This window comes from Panulirus ornatus, chromosome 11 (assembly GCF_036320965.1).
Source record: "Panulirus ornatus isolate Po-2019 chromosome 11, ASM3632096v1, whole genome shotgun sequence".
In the NCBI taxonomy this organism is placed as follows: domain Eukaryota; kingdom Metazoa; phylum Arthropoda; class Malacostraca; order Decapoda; family Palinuridae; genus Panulirus; species Panulirus ornatus.
In genome coordinates, this window is record NC_092234.1 from 6,748,100 (window position 1) to 6,763,791 (window position 15,692).

At 36.0% G+C, this 15,692-nt stretch overlaps 1 protein-coding gene across 3 annotated transcripts in view; it reads right to left on the bottom strand.

Annotated features, from left to right (window-relative positions):
- Window positions 1–15,692, bottom strand: part of LOC139751250 (ATP-binding cassette sub-family C member 10) — a 46,766-nt gene that overhangs the window by 24,528 nt on the left and 6,546 nt on the right. For all 3 annotated transcript variants that reach the window (XM_071666502.1, XM_071666501.1, XM_071666503.1), the window contains exons 5-17: window positions 14,727–14,910; window positions 13,426–13,696; window positions 12,867–12,964; window positions 12,007–12,129; window positions 10,109–10,220; window positions 8,210–8,335; window positions 6,866–6,991; window positions 5,435–5,577; window positions 4,082–4,345; window positions 1,977–2,094; window positions 1,081–1,174; window positions 662–800; window positions 44–233 (exon numbers count right to left, since the gene is read on the bottom strand). In XM_071666502.1, the coding sequence (XP_071522603.1) occupies window positions 44–233; window positions 662–800; window positions 1,081–1,174; window positions 1,977–2,094; window positions 4,082–4,345; window positions 5,435–5,577; window positions 6,866–6,991; window positions 8,210–8,335; window positions 10,109–10,220; window positions 12,007–12,129; window positions 12,867–12,964; window positions 13,426–13,696; window positions 14,727–14,910 (1,988 nt within the window). The remainder of the gene's footprint in view (window positions 1–43; window positions 234–661; window positions 801–1,080; window positions 1,175–1,976; window positions 2,095–4,081; window positions 4,346–5,434; window positions 5,578–6,865; window positions 6,992–8,209; window positions 8,336–10,108; window positions 10,221–12,006; window positions 12,130–12,866; window positions 12,965–13,425; window positions 13,697–14,726; window positions 14,911–15,692) is intronic.

Sequence of the window (15,692 nt, forward strand, 5' to 3'; positions counted from 1 at the left end):
CAAAATATGAGTAAGATTATCAAAAAACAAATGCCCAACTTACCCTGTGACACAATTTCTCCATTTTGAACACTGATAACCCAGTCACTCTTGGTGAGGAGTCTAATGTTGTTGGTAGCAAGCAACACTGTTTTACCTGCCAAAAACCCATGTATACAATGCCGCATGATGTGTCTTGCAACTGGTTCATCTACAGCAGATAATATATCATCCAAAAGATAGATGCTCTTGTTCTGTAAGTAAACATATATAGTGACAAGAGGCATACCAAAATTAAAAACTAAACCTTCAGACACATACAAAATAGGATATACATATATAAGATTTAATTTCTGTCACAAATTTTTATAATCATCCTAAGTATCTCATACAATACATAATCTTTTCCAATTCTTTTTAAAATAGCCAAAACCTGTCTTACATCTTCTCTGCTCTTTGTTATGTCATGATCTTACAGTGACTTTACTAACTTTACCAAAAACATTATCCAAATTAGTAGAGAAAAAACTAGAGTTTTGATTGATGTTGGAAATAACCATTCACTAAATATTGATAATAATGAACCACTTAAAAATGAATGTAAATACAATTCTGTACAACGGAAAATATTGTCAGGATAAGAAGAAATATAAATTACATAAAAAAGTGCAATTTTTTTGACCTGATATACTGCACGGGCCAAAGCAACACGAGCCTTCTGTCCACCACTCAACGATGAGCCATTTTCTCCACACAATTTGTTGTCCCTTAGAGTAAACCCAAGGAGATCTTCATCCAGGGCACACACAGAAAGCACTGTCCTGTGTGGGATGTTGCATTAATTTTTCCTCCATTATCTATCGTACCTTAATGACTTACAAATAATACTAAAACTAATCATTGTACCCCATGCAACACTCAGACACGATGGCCATAACTGTCTCATTTTTCTTCAGTCTTCTACGATAACATCAAAGCTGTTTATAATATACACTACCTGGCAATGACTTAATTTTGGTCAGCACTGTGAAAGAATATACAAACTAACACAAATCCTTTTTCATAGCAAGCGCATATTCATGTTTAAAATGTATACTGTACCTATAACGTGTGGTATCTAGGCTGCTGCCAAAAAGAATGTTATCCTTTATTGATCCATTTTGTATCCATGGTTGCTGAGTTGCTAAACCAAAACCTGAAAAAGATGACTTACTACAGTGAAGAAATTGATGTAATTTTTTGTCAATAATTGTGGCCATTCTCAGTGACCCAAAAATCCAAAATAAAAAATTATAACAGATTGAACATTGTTTCTTTTACCTAATTGCCTTTCCAGTTTAAGGAAGTGACAAAAAGACATGAACAAAGGCCTTCTTAGCATATATCCATTCTCTAGTTGTCATGTATTCTGTCATATGCTGAAACTCGAGCCTAACACCAGCAAGCAAATCCTAAGGATTACACCAGGGTTTATCCCAGTGGCATTAATCCCCATCCCCCATATACTAAACTGATCCATTTCATTCTATCCACAGCATACCCCTCACCCTCCTGACTGTTCAAGCTAAAGTACTCTAAAACCTCCCTCTTTACTCCTTTGGTGAATAAGATCTATCTATCTATCTATCAATCTATTTATATCTTTGATGCCTGTTTCCTTCTGGAACTCCCTCAAGGGGGTGGCCATGGAACTTCCTCAAGTGGCTGGCCATGGCAATAGTCTCCATAACTACTAAACTCCAGTGCCGCTTCTCAGCCTTCAGTGTCTCACCCTTACTTGATGGGCTACTGGTAGAGGGCAAGTCTAGTGCAGTGTCTGCAGAGGCTCCTGACTAATGTTCCTACTGACTACTTCAACATAATGTTCCTGCCTAATGTTCCTAACTACTAATTCTGAAAAACTCAACTCTGGAGTACAGCAAATCTTTTAAGACTATCAACTCACCATCGAAGAGAAATACTGAGGTAGATTTCCAAACAATCAACAAACCACTTACCACTGTGGAGTGCTGCAACTGCTACAACTCCATGAATTTTGATCATCTCAGCCATAATCGCATTGAGGAGGGATGTTTTTCCTGAGCCAACACGACCAACAATAGCCACAACTTGACCCTATATTTTGGAAGAATATAAACTTTTAACTACCACAGATTATCAATTCTGAAATAACACAGCAGCTCAAGTATACAACATATACTGTAAAAAATACCATATCAAAGGACTCCAATAAAAACAAGCACACAATGTTAATTTGAAATAAATAAATAAATGGTGAATAGGAAGGTATTTTGGGAAGTTCTGACTTTATATGGGGCACAGGGAAGACTGCTGAATGCATATGTGAAAGTTAGCGGAATTATTAAAGAATGGTTTGATATAAATATCAAAGTGTATCAGGGTCATGTGATGACATCATATTCAGGTAATGTTTTAAAGGATCGGGCACTGTGTCAAATGAAAGGAGCAAGGAAGGAGGGATTATGTAGTTCTTAAACACAGAGAAACAGATTACAGGGTCTCCCCAATATAATATGCAGATGATGTTTGTTTGTTAGCTACTAAATAAGAGGAAGAACTAGACAGAATGAGAGGTCTCTTTGAGGATACATGTAAGAGAAGGATACATACTGTAAGATAAGCTTGTATGTAAAAGACCTGGAAGTTGGAAATTGTGGAATTGCTAATGAAATTTGGTAGTGAAGTTTAATAGGGATGGCAGAGGGAAACCTGAAATTGAGTTAGTCAAGCAAAGGAAAAAATGGGATGCACTGAAAGCTCTGGTGAATGGAAAAATTTAATTATGTCCAGGGTACTTGGACAGGGAAGAACTCATCCCAATGCAGCTATATGGATGTGAAACCCAAGTGTATCATATATTGGTCAGGATGAATGATAATAAAAGCAGCATAGATGAATACATTGGACAGTATAGTCAGAAGTAAGGAGATGGATAGTATGAAGAATGAAGCCGTGAGAAGTCATGTTGTGTAAAGAAGAAGAAAAGTTCATAAACTAAAGTCTTTTAAAATGGCAAGATCATGTAGAATGTATGGCATATGATACACTGGTCAATAGGTATATTACAGTGCAAAGGTACAAGGAGGAGAGGCAAACCATGGAAGAGATCAATAAGTCAAGTTTAAGGGATTTGATTAGGCCTCAGAATATTTCATAGAAAAATGTACGAGGAATGATTGAGGGTCAATGCAATGAAAGTAATCCAAGCATGAAAATTGCAGGAATGGCAAACATGGTCTCAAGAGAAGAGTGAAAATTGCAGGAATGGCAAACATGGTCTCAAGAGAAGAGTGAACTTAGTATCTATTTATCTATATATTCTATTATTTCATCATACTTTGACGCTGTCTCCCGCGTTAGCAAGGTAGCGCGAGAAAACAGACGAAAGAATGGCCCAACTCACCTCACACCACATATTGTACTCAAACATCTCATTTCCAACACATCCACCCTCCTCCGCACAACCCTATCTATCGCCCATGCCTCACAACTATATAACATTGTTGGAACCACTATTCCTCCAAACATACCCATCTCTGCTCTCTGAAATAACGTTCTCGCCTTCCACACATTCTTCAATGCTCCCAGAAACTTAGTATGTAAATGAAAAAGTATGAGGGCTTTTACAAGTATGAAGTTCGTTTTACTTTGATAAACTGGTCATACACAGAATAATTGTGTGTGTGTGTTTTGGGGGCATAATGCAGAGGCTGTATGTACCTGATCCATCCTAACAAATTAGAAATGGTGTGATGATAAAAGAAATGGATATAGAGACAGGAAGAAGTAATGACTATGCACAAGACTCTGAGTCTAAAATGTTTCTGTAGAATCCACTTTCTAATACAAAAAATGCACCAGCTACTCCATTCAGAAAGGTAAATCTCAATCAACAAAACTTCGTTTAATTATGGCATATGAATGTATGCATGAATAATGTATCAATGCATGTCTAAAATCTACAATACTAACAACATCAATGAACACCTTCTTGTGATGTCCAGGGAAAATGAAAATTCTGTACATATAAATATGGGTGAAGGACTATTCAAACATCCAGAGGGGGATATTTTGTCTTTACCTTAGAAAGTTGCATATTGATGCCTCTAAGTGCTGGTAGTAATGCATCATCATCAGAGTCCCCATTCTGAGAGTCAATTAGTGGAGCATGGGTTCCTGTATGCAAACTCTTGGGTGCCTTACTATTGTCTATCTGTTGCTCATTCTGAATGGACAAACCATTCCAAGTAAAGTTTGCATTGGTTATAAGAACTTGTAGCTCTGAGTCCTTGTGGCTCATCTCTGGCACTACTGTATAATAATTCATCAAATCTTGTTCTGGCAGCTGAAAAATTTCAATGTAATTTAACTTCTGAAAGCAGCTAACGGGAAGGAAGTACAGTACCAAAGAATCTGAATATAATCATAGATGCAAGACCATTTTCAAAGTTAGAAACACTATCTTGTACCAATAAGGGTGTCACTTCAGTGCATGAACATAAGAATGACTTCTAAATCATTACTAATAACGAGAGTTGTAAAAAATAATTGGCTTCTCTGCATCTTCTGCTAGCATGTAGGGCTGGGGTTGCTGACCACAGTTCTGCAAAATCAGTTTTAAAAAAAGAATATGCATGCAGAGGGGAATAAAGTTAAAGATGAATAAATCACAAAGTAACAGCACTTTACATCTTGGTTAGTTTGTTTAACACAAGAGCTTTCCATAGTTGCTTTGCCTGAAAGACTTGAAGCAGGGTATCGATGGTCAGCAAGATGAAAAGTTTTTTTTTCACAGAGCTAAACAGTGAAATAACTTTGATAAGTAGTTTTCTCAAGGGAAAGGCCACCATCTAATATAATTCACTTTCCAATTGTCTTGATAAGACATCTGAGAAGTTTTATCTTAGTGTTTTCTGTCTTACAACATAAAAGAATATTACATTCAGGCTTGATGACTTTTTCCTATAAATATCTTATCAGATCAATGCAACTATGCAAATACTCCCAAGCTACTCTTCCACCATACCCTATGTTATCTATATCACTATCATCCTATAATTCCAAAAAGACATAATTCATCTATAATCTTTACATTTTACTCATCTCAACATTTTACTTTAAAAACTTATGCAATCTATGCAACCATATTTAATTTTTAAAATCTAGACAGTCTGCTGATATTCCAAGCACTCATAACAAATCATGAAAGCATTAAAATCATGCCATTTCCTAACGCCTGCATTTTCCAAATTAGTTTATACATAACTGAAAGCTTTACCTCATTAATATTTCTCTAACTGATCATCTAAATGTATAATTGTTGCATATCCATTTTAAACATTTTCACAAATTCTGCTTTTCATTGAACAAGAAAAAAAGGGTAGTCACTTCCCCTTTCATCACTTGTAACACCTGCCCTTGACCATTTACACACCTCCATAAGACGTTCAACTCGTTTAAGGGAGACCCATGCTTCCACCATCCCATTGATCACCCAAGGAAAGGCATTCAGGGGCATGATTAACATGTTGAAGAGTGCTACTGCTGTGAATACACGTGCTGGATCCAAGGGGTTACCTGAAACACAAAACATGCCATTATATCTTTTTGTTCCAAAGCCAAAATGTCCATACAGATTCTTGAACATGCTGATAAGGTAGGGCATGTTTCCAGCATGAAGATACAAATGAGAGGTAAAGTTCAAAGTATGACTAACATAAACTTTCACATTTCATAATTATCACATCTTACATAAGTAAGTACTAAAATAGCTCACCTTGATTTCCTAGGAGGCTCTAGCTGGGGATATGTATGTTAAAATGGTATTTGTAGCTTTTTCTGATTATACATTTATGATACAGCTCCATCTTGTGGTTTTTGGAAATACCATAAACTTCTATCATTTACAGTCTCATATTTCCTATTTCTAAGCCTAATACTTTGCCAAGAATACCAGTGCTTATAAACCCGGTCCAAATTTTGAATAGGTAAAAATGTTACTTGAAAACATTTTAGCATAATTCATCATGTATAATGGCCATACCAACAAAATAAAAATATCAGCAGCAGGCAAACTGACATGAGCTGTAAACAAACCTAAACCAAGTTGCCTAAACATGCCAAGAAATGACAGTATCCCTATTCACGCCCTCTGTCTGATAAGCAAAAACTGCTCTTACCTACAATCATGATGGAATCTATGAATCATTCACTCTTCCTGTATTTTAAAGATGACAAGAGTTAATTGAAGGTCAAATCAACACATCAATACCATTTTCTAGGAAAAGCTTGCTGTTCTTACAACATCATGTAATTACTGAAAAGTATGTATGAAAATAGTGTAATATTTCCTGGAGCCCATCTCTTTAATTCTCATTTTTGTCATTTATTTCTTCAATCATACTGCATTCGCCACCAATACACATACACTCTGCTTGTTCCAATTGTTCTGAACTCTATTATTTTCTGAAAAATTTAATAAATCCTATAACTGACACAATAACAATGTGATATACATGATCATGTAAATACATTCTTTCTCTTTTTTCGTTCATACTCGTTTGCTGTTTTCCACGTTTATTTATTTATAAGCTATTTATAGTTACCCAGGAACATATCTTTATGAAACAGCCCTGGAGTAACCAAGAACTACTCTAGAGACTCCAGTAGCCCAAGGTTGTGTTACTTCCAGTAGCAAGGAAATGTAGACACATTTTGGGTGCTAAGATCTTTGACAAGACTGTATATCTAATGATACAACCTTGCCAAAGGTCTTTTCATTTGTGGTGTAACCTTCTGTGGGTAGAGTCCAGTAAGTAAATAAATGTCAATAATTCAGTCATACAGAAATAGTATCACAAATTACCAAGAGCGATGTACACCGTGAAGGTAACAATGGGTATGAAAACTGGAGTGGCTGCCCAGAAGTAAACACATGCAGCATCTAAGTACTTGCGGCCAGCTAATGCCTTCACTTCACCATAACGCTCATCTGGATGAAAAAAAGTTTGTTCCTGAATTCAATGATACACAGTTTATTTCATCAAATATTAGCTTAACACATTTTTGAGAATCATCAACTGGCTCAAACTTTGCTGAAGATGGAAAAACAAAAGCTAGAAGATACCAAACATAATACAGCATTTTATTCAAGGAGTTATTTTCCAAACTAGAGCCATAATTTTCAGACTGCATTTTCATTTGTTATAATAATCATAAAGATAACAATTAACATTCATTAAAATATATAAGTTCACACATCATAGTTAAAAGCTATACTTTTTATGTGAAAAATCAGTTCCTTCTCGATCACTGAAGCAAGACAATACGCTGAATGTTTCCTATACATTTCACTTATTTACATACTTCCTACACTTAAGAATCAGGAAACCAATGACAACGCTTTGAACATCTGTTACATGATTCATCTTGTTGCCTTACTGATAGCTTGTGTCAAGTACTGCATGTAAGTCAGTGAAGTACCTGCATTTAAAAAAACAGGCTTTAACATCTCTTGTTACAGCATCTCTTCAGCTGAACATTACAACTACTTCCCACAATTTTTCCTTATGAGGCTGCCTATTTTCTGACCATGCATACCCATAGAAACGATGTAACTTGACCAGGCAAGTAAAGATTAAGCAATCACAAGAAAAGTGCAGACAACCATAAGATCCTCTGTGTAATGCCCTCAGAGATCTCATCAAAGCTTCAAACACAGTCAGCATAGAGGGACTGGCAAGTCATCTGCATAGATCAAGGAAAGTACCTGTGACAAAATGAAACCTTACAGCACTCCAACAGAGACCTCCACCCATTCTGACAAGGCTCCTCTAACATGTGTACTTTGTTCCCCTCCAATTAGGTAATTATCTATCCATCAGAGGAGTCTCCCCTTATCCCTGCCAGGTGATCCAACTTCATAACCAACCTCTGATATGGTACAGCGTCAAATGCTTTCTAGCAGTCCAGATACAAATAATTCACCCAGCCTCCCCTTATGTCTAGGATAAGTTCACTCTCTCAAAGAAATCTAAAAGGTTCTTTAACCATAACCTCCTTTCCCTAAAATTGTGTAGCCTCTCACTTAAGTAATTTCCTCTTCATCCATGTGTTTTCTGACTATCTGTGTGCATGTGTGAAAATACTTATTTGTTCAGTACAGGAAGGGAGTTTCTATCAATGAAGAAAATTAACTACTAAGACTTACCATTGATACGACATTTAAATGCTCCTTCCCAAGCATTAAGTTTGACCATCTTGATCATACTTAAGACTTCTTTCATAAGACCAACACGACGGTCCTTGAATGCCATCATCTGAACACTTAGTCTGGCTATAAAAACAAAAGATCATAAAATTTTTTGAGGCAAACAAAAAAATCAGACATAATCTTTGCAACTAGAGTAAAAGGATAAGAACAGTGACAAATATAACAACTTTACTCAACAGCTAAAGGTTAATGAATATCAAAAGCACAAATGTATCGTTAAAAACAAATATGTAAATTAATATCTACTTTGCATAACTGTTTGCTATTTCCCATATTAGCAAGGTAGCACCATGAACAGACACAGAAATGCCCTCATTAGCACACATCCACGCTCTCAGCTATTGTGTATAATGCACTAAATCTGCTGTCCTCATCCAAAACCAGGTCCTACAGACCTGTCTGTGATTTACCCCGCCCAGTTAATGTACCCTGACTCAGACCACTGATAGCACATCCCCCCATGTATACATCACCCAAATTCCCTTTGTCCCATACGTGCTGTAAATTCTCCTGCATATTCTGGCCCAATGCACTTAAAACCTTAAATTCCTCATCCTGCTACTCACTAAACTTTTCACCTGTCTACCACCTACCATCCACATGCCACAAAAATCTTTCCCTTATGGAAGCAGTGCTACCATAAGTACCTCCCATTGCTCATCCATGGCCCTAGTTACATTTATTTTCACATTTAGCAATTGTACACTCAATCTCCCCAAATATCTTCTCATACAGCTGTATTTTCAAAGCACATTTACTTTCACCAACATCTTCCCACCCATAACAATTCCTCTTTTCCTAAAGCCTCTACAAACCTTCACCCTCACTTCCATCAAGTAATGATCAGACACATCCCCCCCCAGGAATCTCTCCTTAGCATCTCTCTCAATTAGTAAATAATCCAATAATTCCAGTTTTTTATCATCCTTACTCACCTACATATCTTACATGTCCCTCTTCTCAAACCAAGTATTCCCAATCACCAGTCCTTCCTTTTTCATCACACATCTTCATATGCTTTTCACCATTTTCATTCACAACACTGGGTACCCCATGACCCCCAATTATATCCTCAACTGTCACATTACCCACTCTTGCATTTAAATCATCCATCACTAATACTAGATCCCTTGCATCAAAACCACTGACATATTCACACAGCTTTTAAAACACTTTGGCCCTCTTCCTTAGTCCTCTCATTTCCAGGTTCAAAAGCGCTAATAATCCTCACCCTCTCGTAATGCACTTTCACTTTTACCCACATCAGTCTGGGGCTTACTTCCTTACACTCTTTCACACAATTCCACAACTCCTTTTGCAGTAGCACTACCCCTTCTCTAGCTTTTAAATCAATAGACACTCCTAAACTATTTTTTTCTATTTCCCCTTTAGTTTCTTTTCACTAAGAGTTAGAACATCCAGGTTTCTCTTCTCAAACATACTACCTGTTTCTTCCTTCTCAACTTGGTTACATCCACACACACTGAATCACCCCATTATAAGCTTTCAAGGAAGATGAGCATTCTTGGCTTGGCTTCTTTTTCTATTCTAACTTTTAAGAAGTAAAACACTTGGAGAAGGAAAGGAGGCTTTTCAACCCCCAGCTCCCGCCCTTTTTACTCGATCCCTACAACAGCAGGGAGTAGATGGAAAGTACTGATGTGTGAATTTCTCCCAAATGATCTAGGATCATTCTGTTCAAGGTCCTTGCATTACAGAATCACAAGCAAAAATGGGGAAAAATTTGTCAGGGTTGGTCAGTATCACAAAGTAAACCTAACCTTACACAGCATAGTAGGCTATCCCTAGGCTGCATGAAAAATCAATATACTGTACCTATTTTTGATGCCAGCCATTTGTTGATTGGTATCAAGATAACTGTCACCCCTACTCCTGCTAAGAAGGCAATTCCAATTTGCTGGTAGAGCAGGTAAAGAGTCACACAAAGCTGTGGGATAAACAGTCATATAGCTTACATCACATATCAAAAGGTGTGCTAGCATTATGACTTATGCCAAAATATGAATGGGGACATAAAGGCAAATTTCAACAACCAACATCAAAGTAGAATGACTTATGGTTGCAATAAAAAAATGCAAGGCTATCCATATAGATATCTACAAGCAGACCAAAAGAACACAGAAAAAGAAATGAATGAAGTAAAGATCAAGCAAAGAATGGATAAAATTAAGGAGAGGTAAACAAACAAATATGACTGAGATGTTCAAGAGAACTTGAGGTGGAAAAAAACAGCCAAGCAAAAGTAAAAGAAATAGGTGGAACAGATGGATGGACAATGGATCAAATAATCCCAAAAACCAAAACCTAACAACAACAAAAAATGGATGGACAAGGATCAAATAATCCCAAAAACCAAAACCTAACAACAACAAAGAAGTTATGGCAACTATAATGCCATGCTTAATCAAGAAAATCTATGAAAGGTGTCAAGGAAATGGCAAAAAAAATGAAAGTTATATACAAACAAGTAGATCCAAGAGGATATACATTCTTAGGAAAGGAAGTACAGACAAGTCAGAAAAGTAGAGAGAAAAAATAACATACAAAACACAAAAGATAATACTGTAAACCAAAATGCACTGAAAATTTTGAACTAAAACTCAACAATTTCAATCAGTATAATGTACTGAGGACAATAGCATAAAATTATTGCTAATACAACTTACATGAATAAAAATGAAATAAGGTTTCAACACCTATTAAAATCAAATTTGAAAGAAAAAGATACCATATGACAGAAAACACTAGATCAACAGAAAAAAATGAATGCAAAAGAAATTGGATTGGCAATTACTAAAAAGCATATAATCTCTCCTTGACAACTTGACAACACTTAATTTATATAACTCATTCATCATTACTCTAGATTTTCCAGCAGTGAGCGCTGTGCACTAGCTCTGCCTTTTCATTGTATACATAAGCAAAACTTAAAACTTTCGTTGTATGGACATCAACAAGTCGAGAAAAAAATCAATTTATAGGAGTAAATTCAGGAACACCATACAAAGATAATCGAGGGAATGGAACCCATGAACTTTCATGATAGGTTGAAAAATCTGAACTAACAACCAAGAAATGAAAGATGCATGACATTCCATGGATAGCAACAGGTTTAGGGACTAAGGAAAGCAAACCAAATCTAAACACCCTACAACACAGAAGAAATGGAGCAATTGAATATAAAAGAATCCCCTGGGATATATCACAAAGGAATTAAGCAATAACTGAAGAAAACCTTGCAAATTAGAGACACTCTAATGTTCTGACAAGCAATAACATAAAAACAAGCAGGGAGCAAACACTGACATCTTTAAACAAGAACAGACAAATAGCTGAAAATATTCTAGATAAACTCATGATAGACAACTATGCAATGTGCATGGTGGCAGAGAATTATAGTATTAATAAACAAGTGGTGCATGCAGTGAGCATTACTCCATACCTATACCACAAGGTAAAATCTCATCTCAGGTAATGAAAGCCTCCAATTCACAACTCCCTTTCTTTAACCACTTTTCTTCCCTACCCTCTCTGCCTTTACATGCCTTTCTCTCTTTCTTCTCCTTTTTTTTCCAAGAACTACAATTCTTCTCCAACTATCATGACCATGTGGAATGTTTTCCAACAGCATCACATCCTTTCAGACTTCTACAGCAAAACATTCCTCAATTGTCTCATCCATTAACAATAAATAGTTCCAGTTACTGGCTCACCTGCAAGGGAAGACTCCACAATGCATGGAATGATTGACAGAAATTAACAATTCTGTCAGTGTCTGTGCTCATCATGTTGACAACTTCACCAGTAGTAAATCTGGATAAGTTTGCGGTACTGACCTGTAGAAATTTAATTCTCTTTATTCATACATACACATGATCCAGGAGTATGATAATTCAGCCCAACCTTTAAGAGACATCCTTCTGAGCTTAAATGAGTAAGCATAGGATACCTAACTCTCTTAGGACCCTCATATGTATTCAGCACATAATCAAATTTCATATTCTAGGGATACTCTGACATTCTGCATGTGAAGTATTGTATGCAATTCTAAAAATTGGCTGTACCGCATATCACTGGGTTTCACACATGTCATATCTTGCTCTGTCCACATGGACTGAAGGAAGAGTATATACAATATTGCATTTTACCAGCTACCTAGTGTGTAGAAGCATACCTTGGGAGGTCACATGACTATTCAGAAACAATATTAAGATCCATATCACAGTCTGCTTTTGTGCAGTAAAATATCATACAATCATTCATATATATACTAGACAAAAATATCTTTTGTAGACAACTACAACTTGCATGACGGGTAAAATACAAAAATGTAAAATTGCCTTGAAATTTTTTTAAAAAAATAAATACAAACTGAAATACTCAAACTTGTAATAAAATTTCCCAACAAAACACACAATACTTACTTTTCTTAATCTATATCACATCCATTAATATTGTAAACATGACAATAACATAACCTATGCTTCCTTGAAGAAACATATCTAGATAAATAAAACTGAATACCAGATCAACCCCAACATCAAGCAAGACCAGAAAAATCTCAATAGATTACCTGAAGGACCTTTCGATACACAGTAGATATAACAGCAGCACGAACACGCAAATTCACTTTGGCCAGCAAGTAATTGAAGTGAATGGTGCAGAAAGTTGCTGAAAAATAAACAATAGTTATAGAAAACACAAAAAATTAGTTACAAGCCTTTGTAGGGCTTCCTTCTCTATTAGACCATAACAACAATCATCCAAGTGATGACACTTTCAATCAAACAAGCAAGATTTTGCAGACCAGAATCAAAGCAATATATAGATATGAACAACCAGCTGGCAAACAACTGGCTAACTAGTTTGAAAAAATATCAACTAAAGGCTGACCCTCCATGATATGAATATCCAACTGAAACCACAGTCATCATATGAGGTGGTGAGTGTGAAGAAAAGCACCACTCAAAGGACTGGAATTATGATCTTTAAAGATAAAGAAGCAAATAAAAGAGGATAAAAGCAGCAAATATCAGATTAACTATGAAATACCTTCTAATAACAAATTTCCCCATCAACAAAGGCTTAAATTCAGTAAAACAATTTTGTTTATCAAAGAATCAAACACTTACCAACCAAAGCTGCCCCACAGAGGCCTCCTGCATAAATATATCCTTTCACAGCATCTTCATCCTTATTTTCAATGAAGGTCACAAGCTCATGCAATAACAGTGGTCCTGCAAACCCTAAAGCATCACCGCTAAATTTTAGCAGACCAATACTGTAGAACTGTAGCCCAAAACATTTATGAAGGACTCTGAAGAAGGAATATTTCCGACGTTGATGAGGTCCCTCTGATTCATCACTTGGCAGTGGTTGGCTTAACATCATTGTTTTATGAACCTAAAATAATCAATGAAGAAAATGAACAATATCAAAACAGTATCAAAATTGATTGTAAGTCTGTGGGCAAGTTAATATTCAACAAGCTGCTCACAGACAAAACTGGAATATGGTTCTTAAGTTTGGTCACCAAACATAAAGGAGCAGAGTTAACAGAGGTCTACAGGAGAACAACAAAGATGTTACTAAAATTAAGAGGGCTGAGTCACTGGGAAAGGAAAAAGGCCCTAAATTTGCGCAGGTATGAAAGAAGAGCAAGGGGTGGTCTGATTATAGCCTGTAAATTTTCAAGACTGATAGTTAGTGAAGAATTCTTAACATGAAGGGACAGAACAACTGATGGACATTATATGAAATTAAACAAGAAACTTAAGTAAGAAGTGAAAAGCATAAAATCAAATACAAGAACAGCAGATGAATGGAAGAAAATTACTGAAGCTACTGTCAATGCGCACAGCATACATAAATCTAAAAAAGTTATGACAGAAGGTGATTGGGGCCCCATGAGACAAGAAACAAACCTTCCTCCACTTACAGTACAAACAGATATTTACATATATGTAATTACAAACAGATGCAACTTCTGTCGCAAAAAAGAGAAAAATTGGGTTAAAATCAAACCATAAAGGGACAACCAGTTCTGGATACTTTCGATTTGGAGTAATCTAGCCAAAGGATACTAAGGAATGTTAAGAGATTTCAAGTTTCATCACTCCATGTAAACAAGCAAACCAACAGGATTCATAGAGGGGAATTCTGAATGGCATAAATGTTTAAATAACATTAAAAAGAAGTCATGTTGAGTTCTTTTCAAAGAGAATAACATGTACAATGAGGATTTCTGACATGTGTATCTTAATGTGAATATACCTTACCATATGGATATTTCCAAAAGTTTGTGATACTCACCTCTATCAAAGAGAGCAGGAATAAGTTTTCCATTAATTCATCCAGCAAAGTTTGATCACAGATTGAAGAACCTCTTTATTAGTCATATCTACATACTAAGGTTCATCTGTTTACAAATTACCTTTTGAGCAATGACATCTGTATGCATTTGCAAAGGGAGGTCGTGAAGGTCATCTTGAGTACGTAGATGACCAAGCGAGCCTTTAACCATGAGGTCAGTCACCCAATGGAAGGTTAGATATGATAACATGTTGACTCTCTCCTCTGCTATTCCCAAGTGATAAGGATCAGCTGCTTCATGGAACCTATGCAAGAATAGATAAATATGAGAACTCATTTCCCAAGTTACCCTCTCAGAACCTTCACCCATCAGAGCGAGTTTTTTCCGACTTTTAGTCTTTACATGGGCTGCATCTCATTAATGCTTACACAGAAAAACTCTAAATCATAAATTCTATTGAACCCTTTACTCCTAATGAATGCAATCTGAAATTAGCAACTCATACACAGTGTAAATGTATGATAGCCAATGAAACATTTACAACAGGCCACATCATGCTCAAAAGCCCATTAAAATATAATTGTTCTGGTGTAATATAAGGGATGGGTGGGGAAAAAAGTGTATCCTCAGATGGTGTCAAGTTCAGAAATGAAACTCCTGAAAACCCAGAACCTTTGAATCTATGTTCAGAAATGAGACTCCTGAAAATCCAAAACCTTTGAATCTAAGCTCAAGCTTATCATAAAAAAAGCTTAATGACATTATAACAGTCCACTAGTGGAAATAAAACCCCTGGCTCAATGAATACTTCAGGCAATGGGTTCTTTCATATTCCATGTTTACAACCAAACACCATCAATAATCAGACAGAATCTTTAATCAGCATAGCTATCAAAACTGACATTCATAAATTACACAGAAATCTGTTCAGGGGTAATTATAAATAAGAAATACAAAAGAATCGTTGGAGAATGAAAAAAAAAAAAAGAGAAAGAAGGGAGTACCAATTACCATGGTATCAAAGAACAGAAAAATATACAAACATCAGAAAATGGATCTACTGAAATTAAACGAATGGAAGTACTT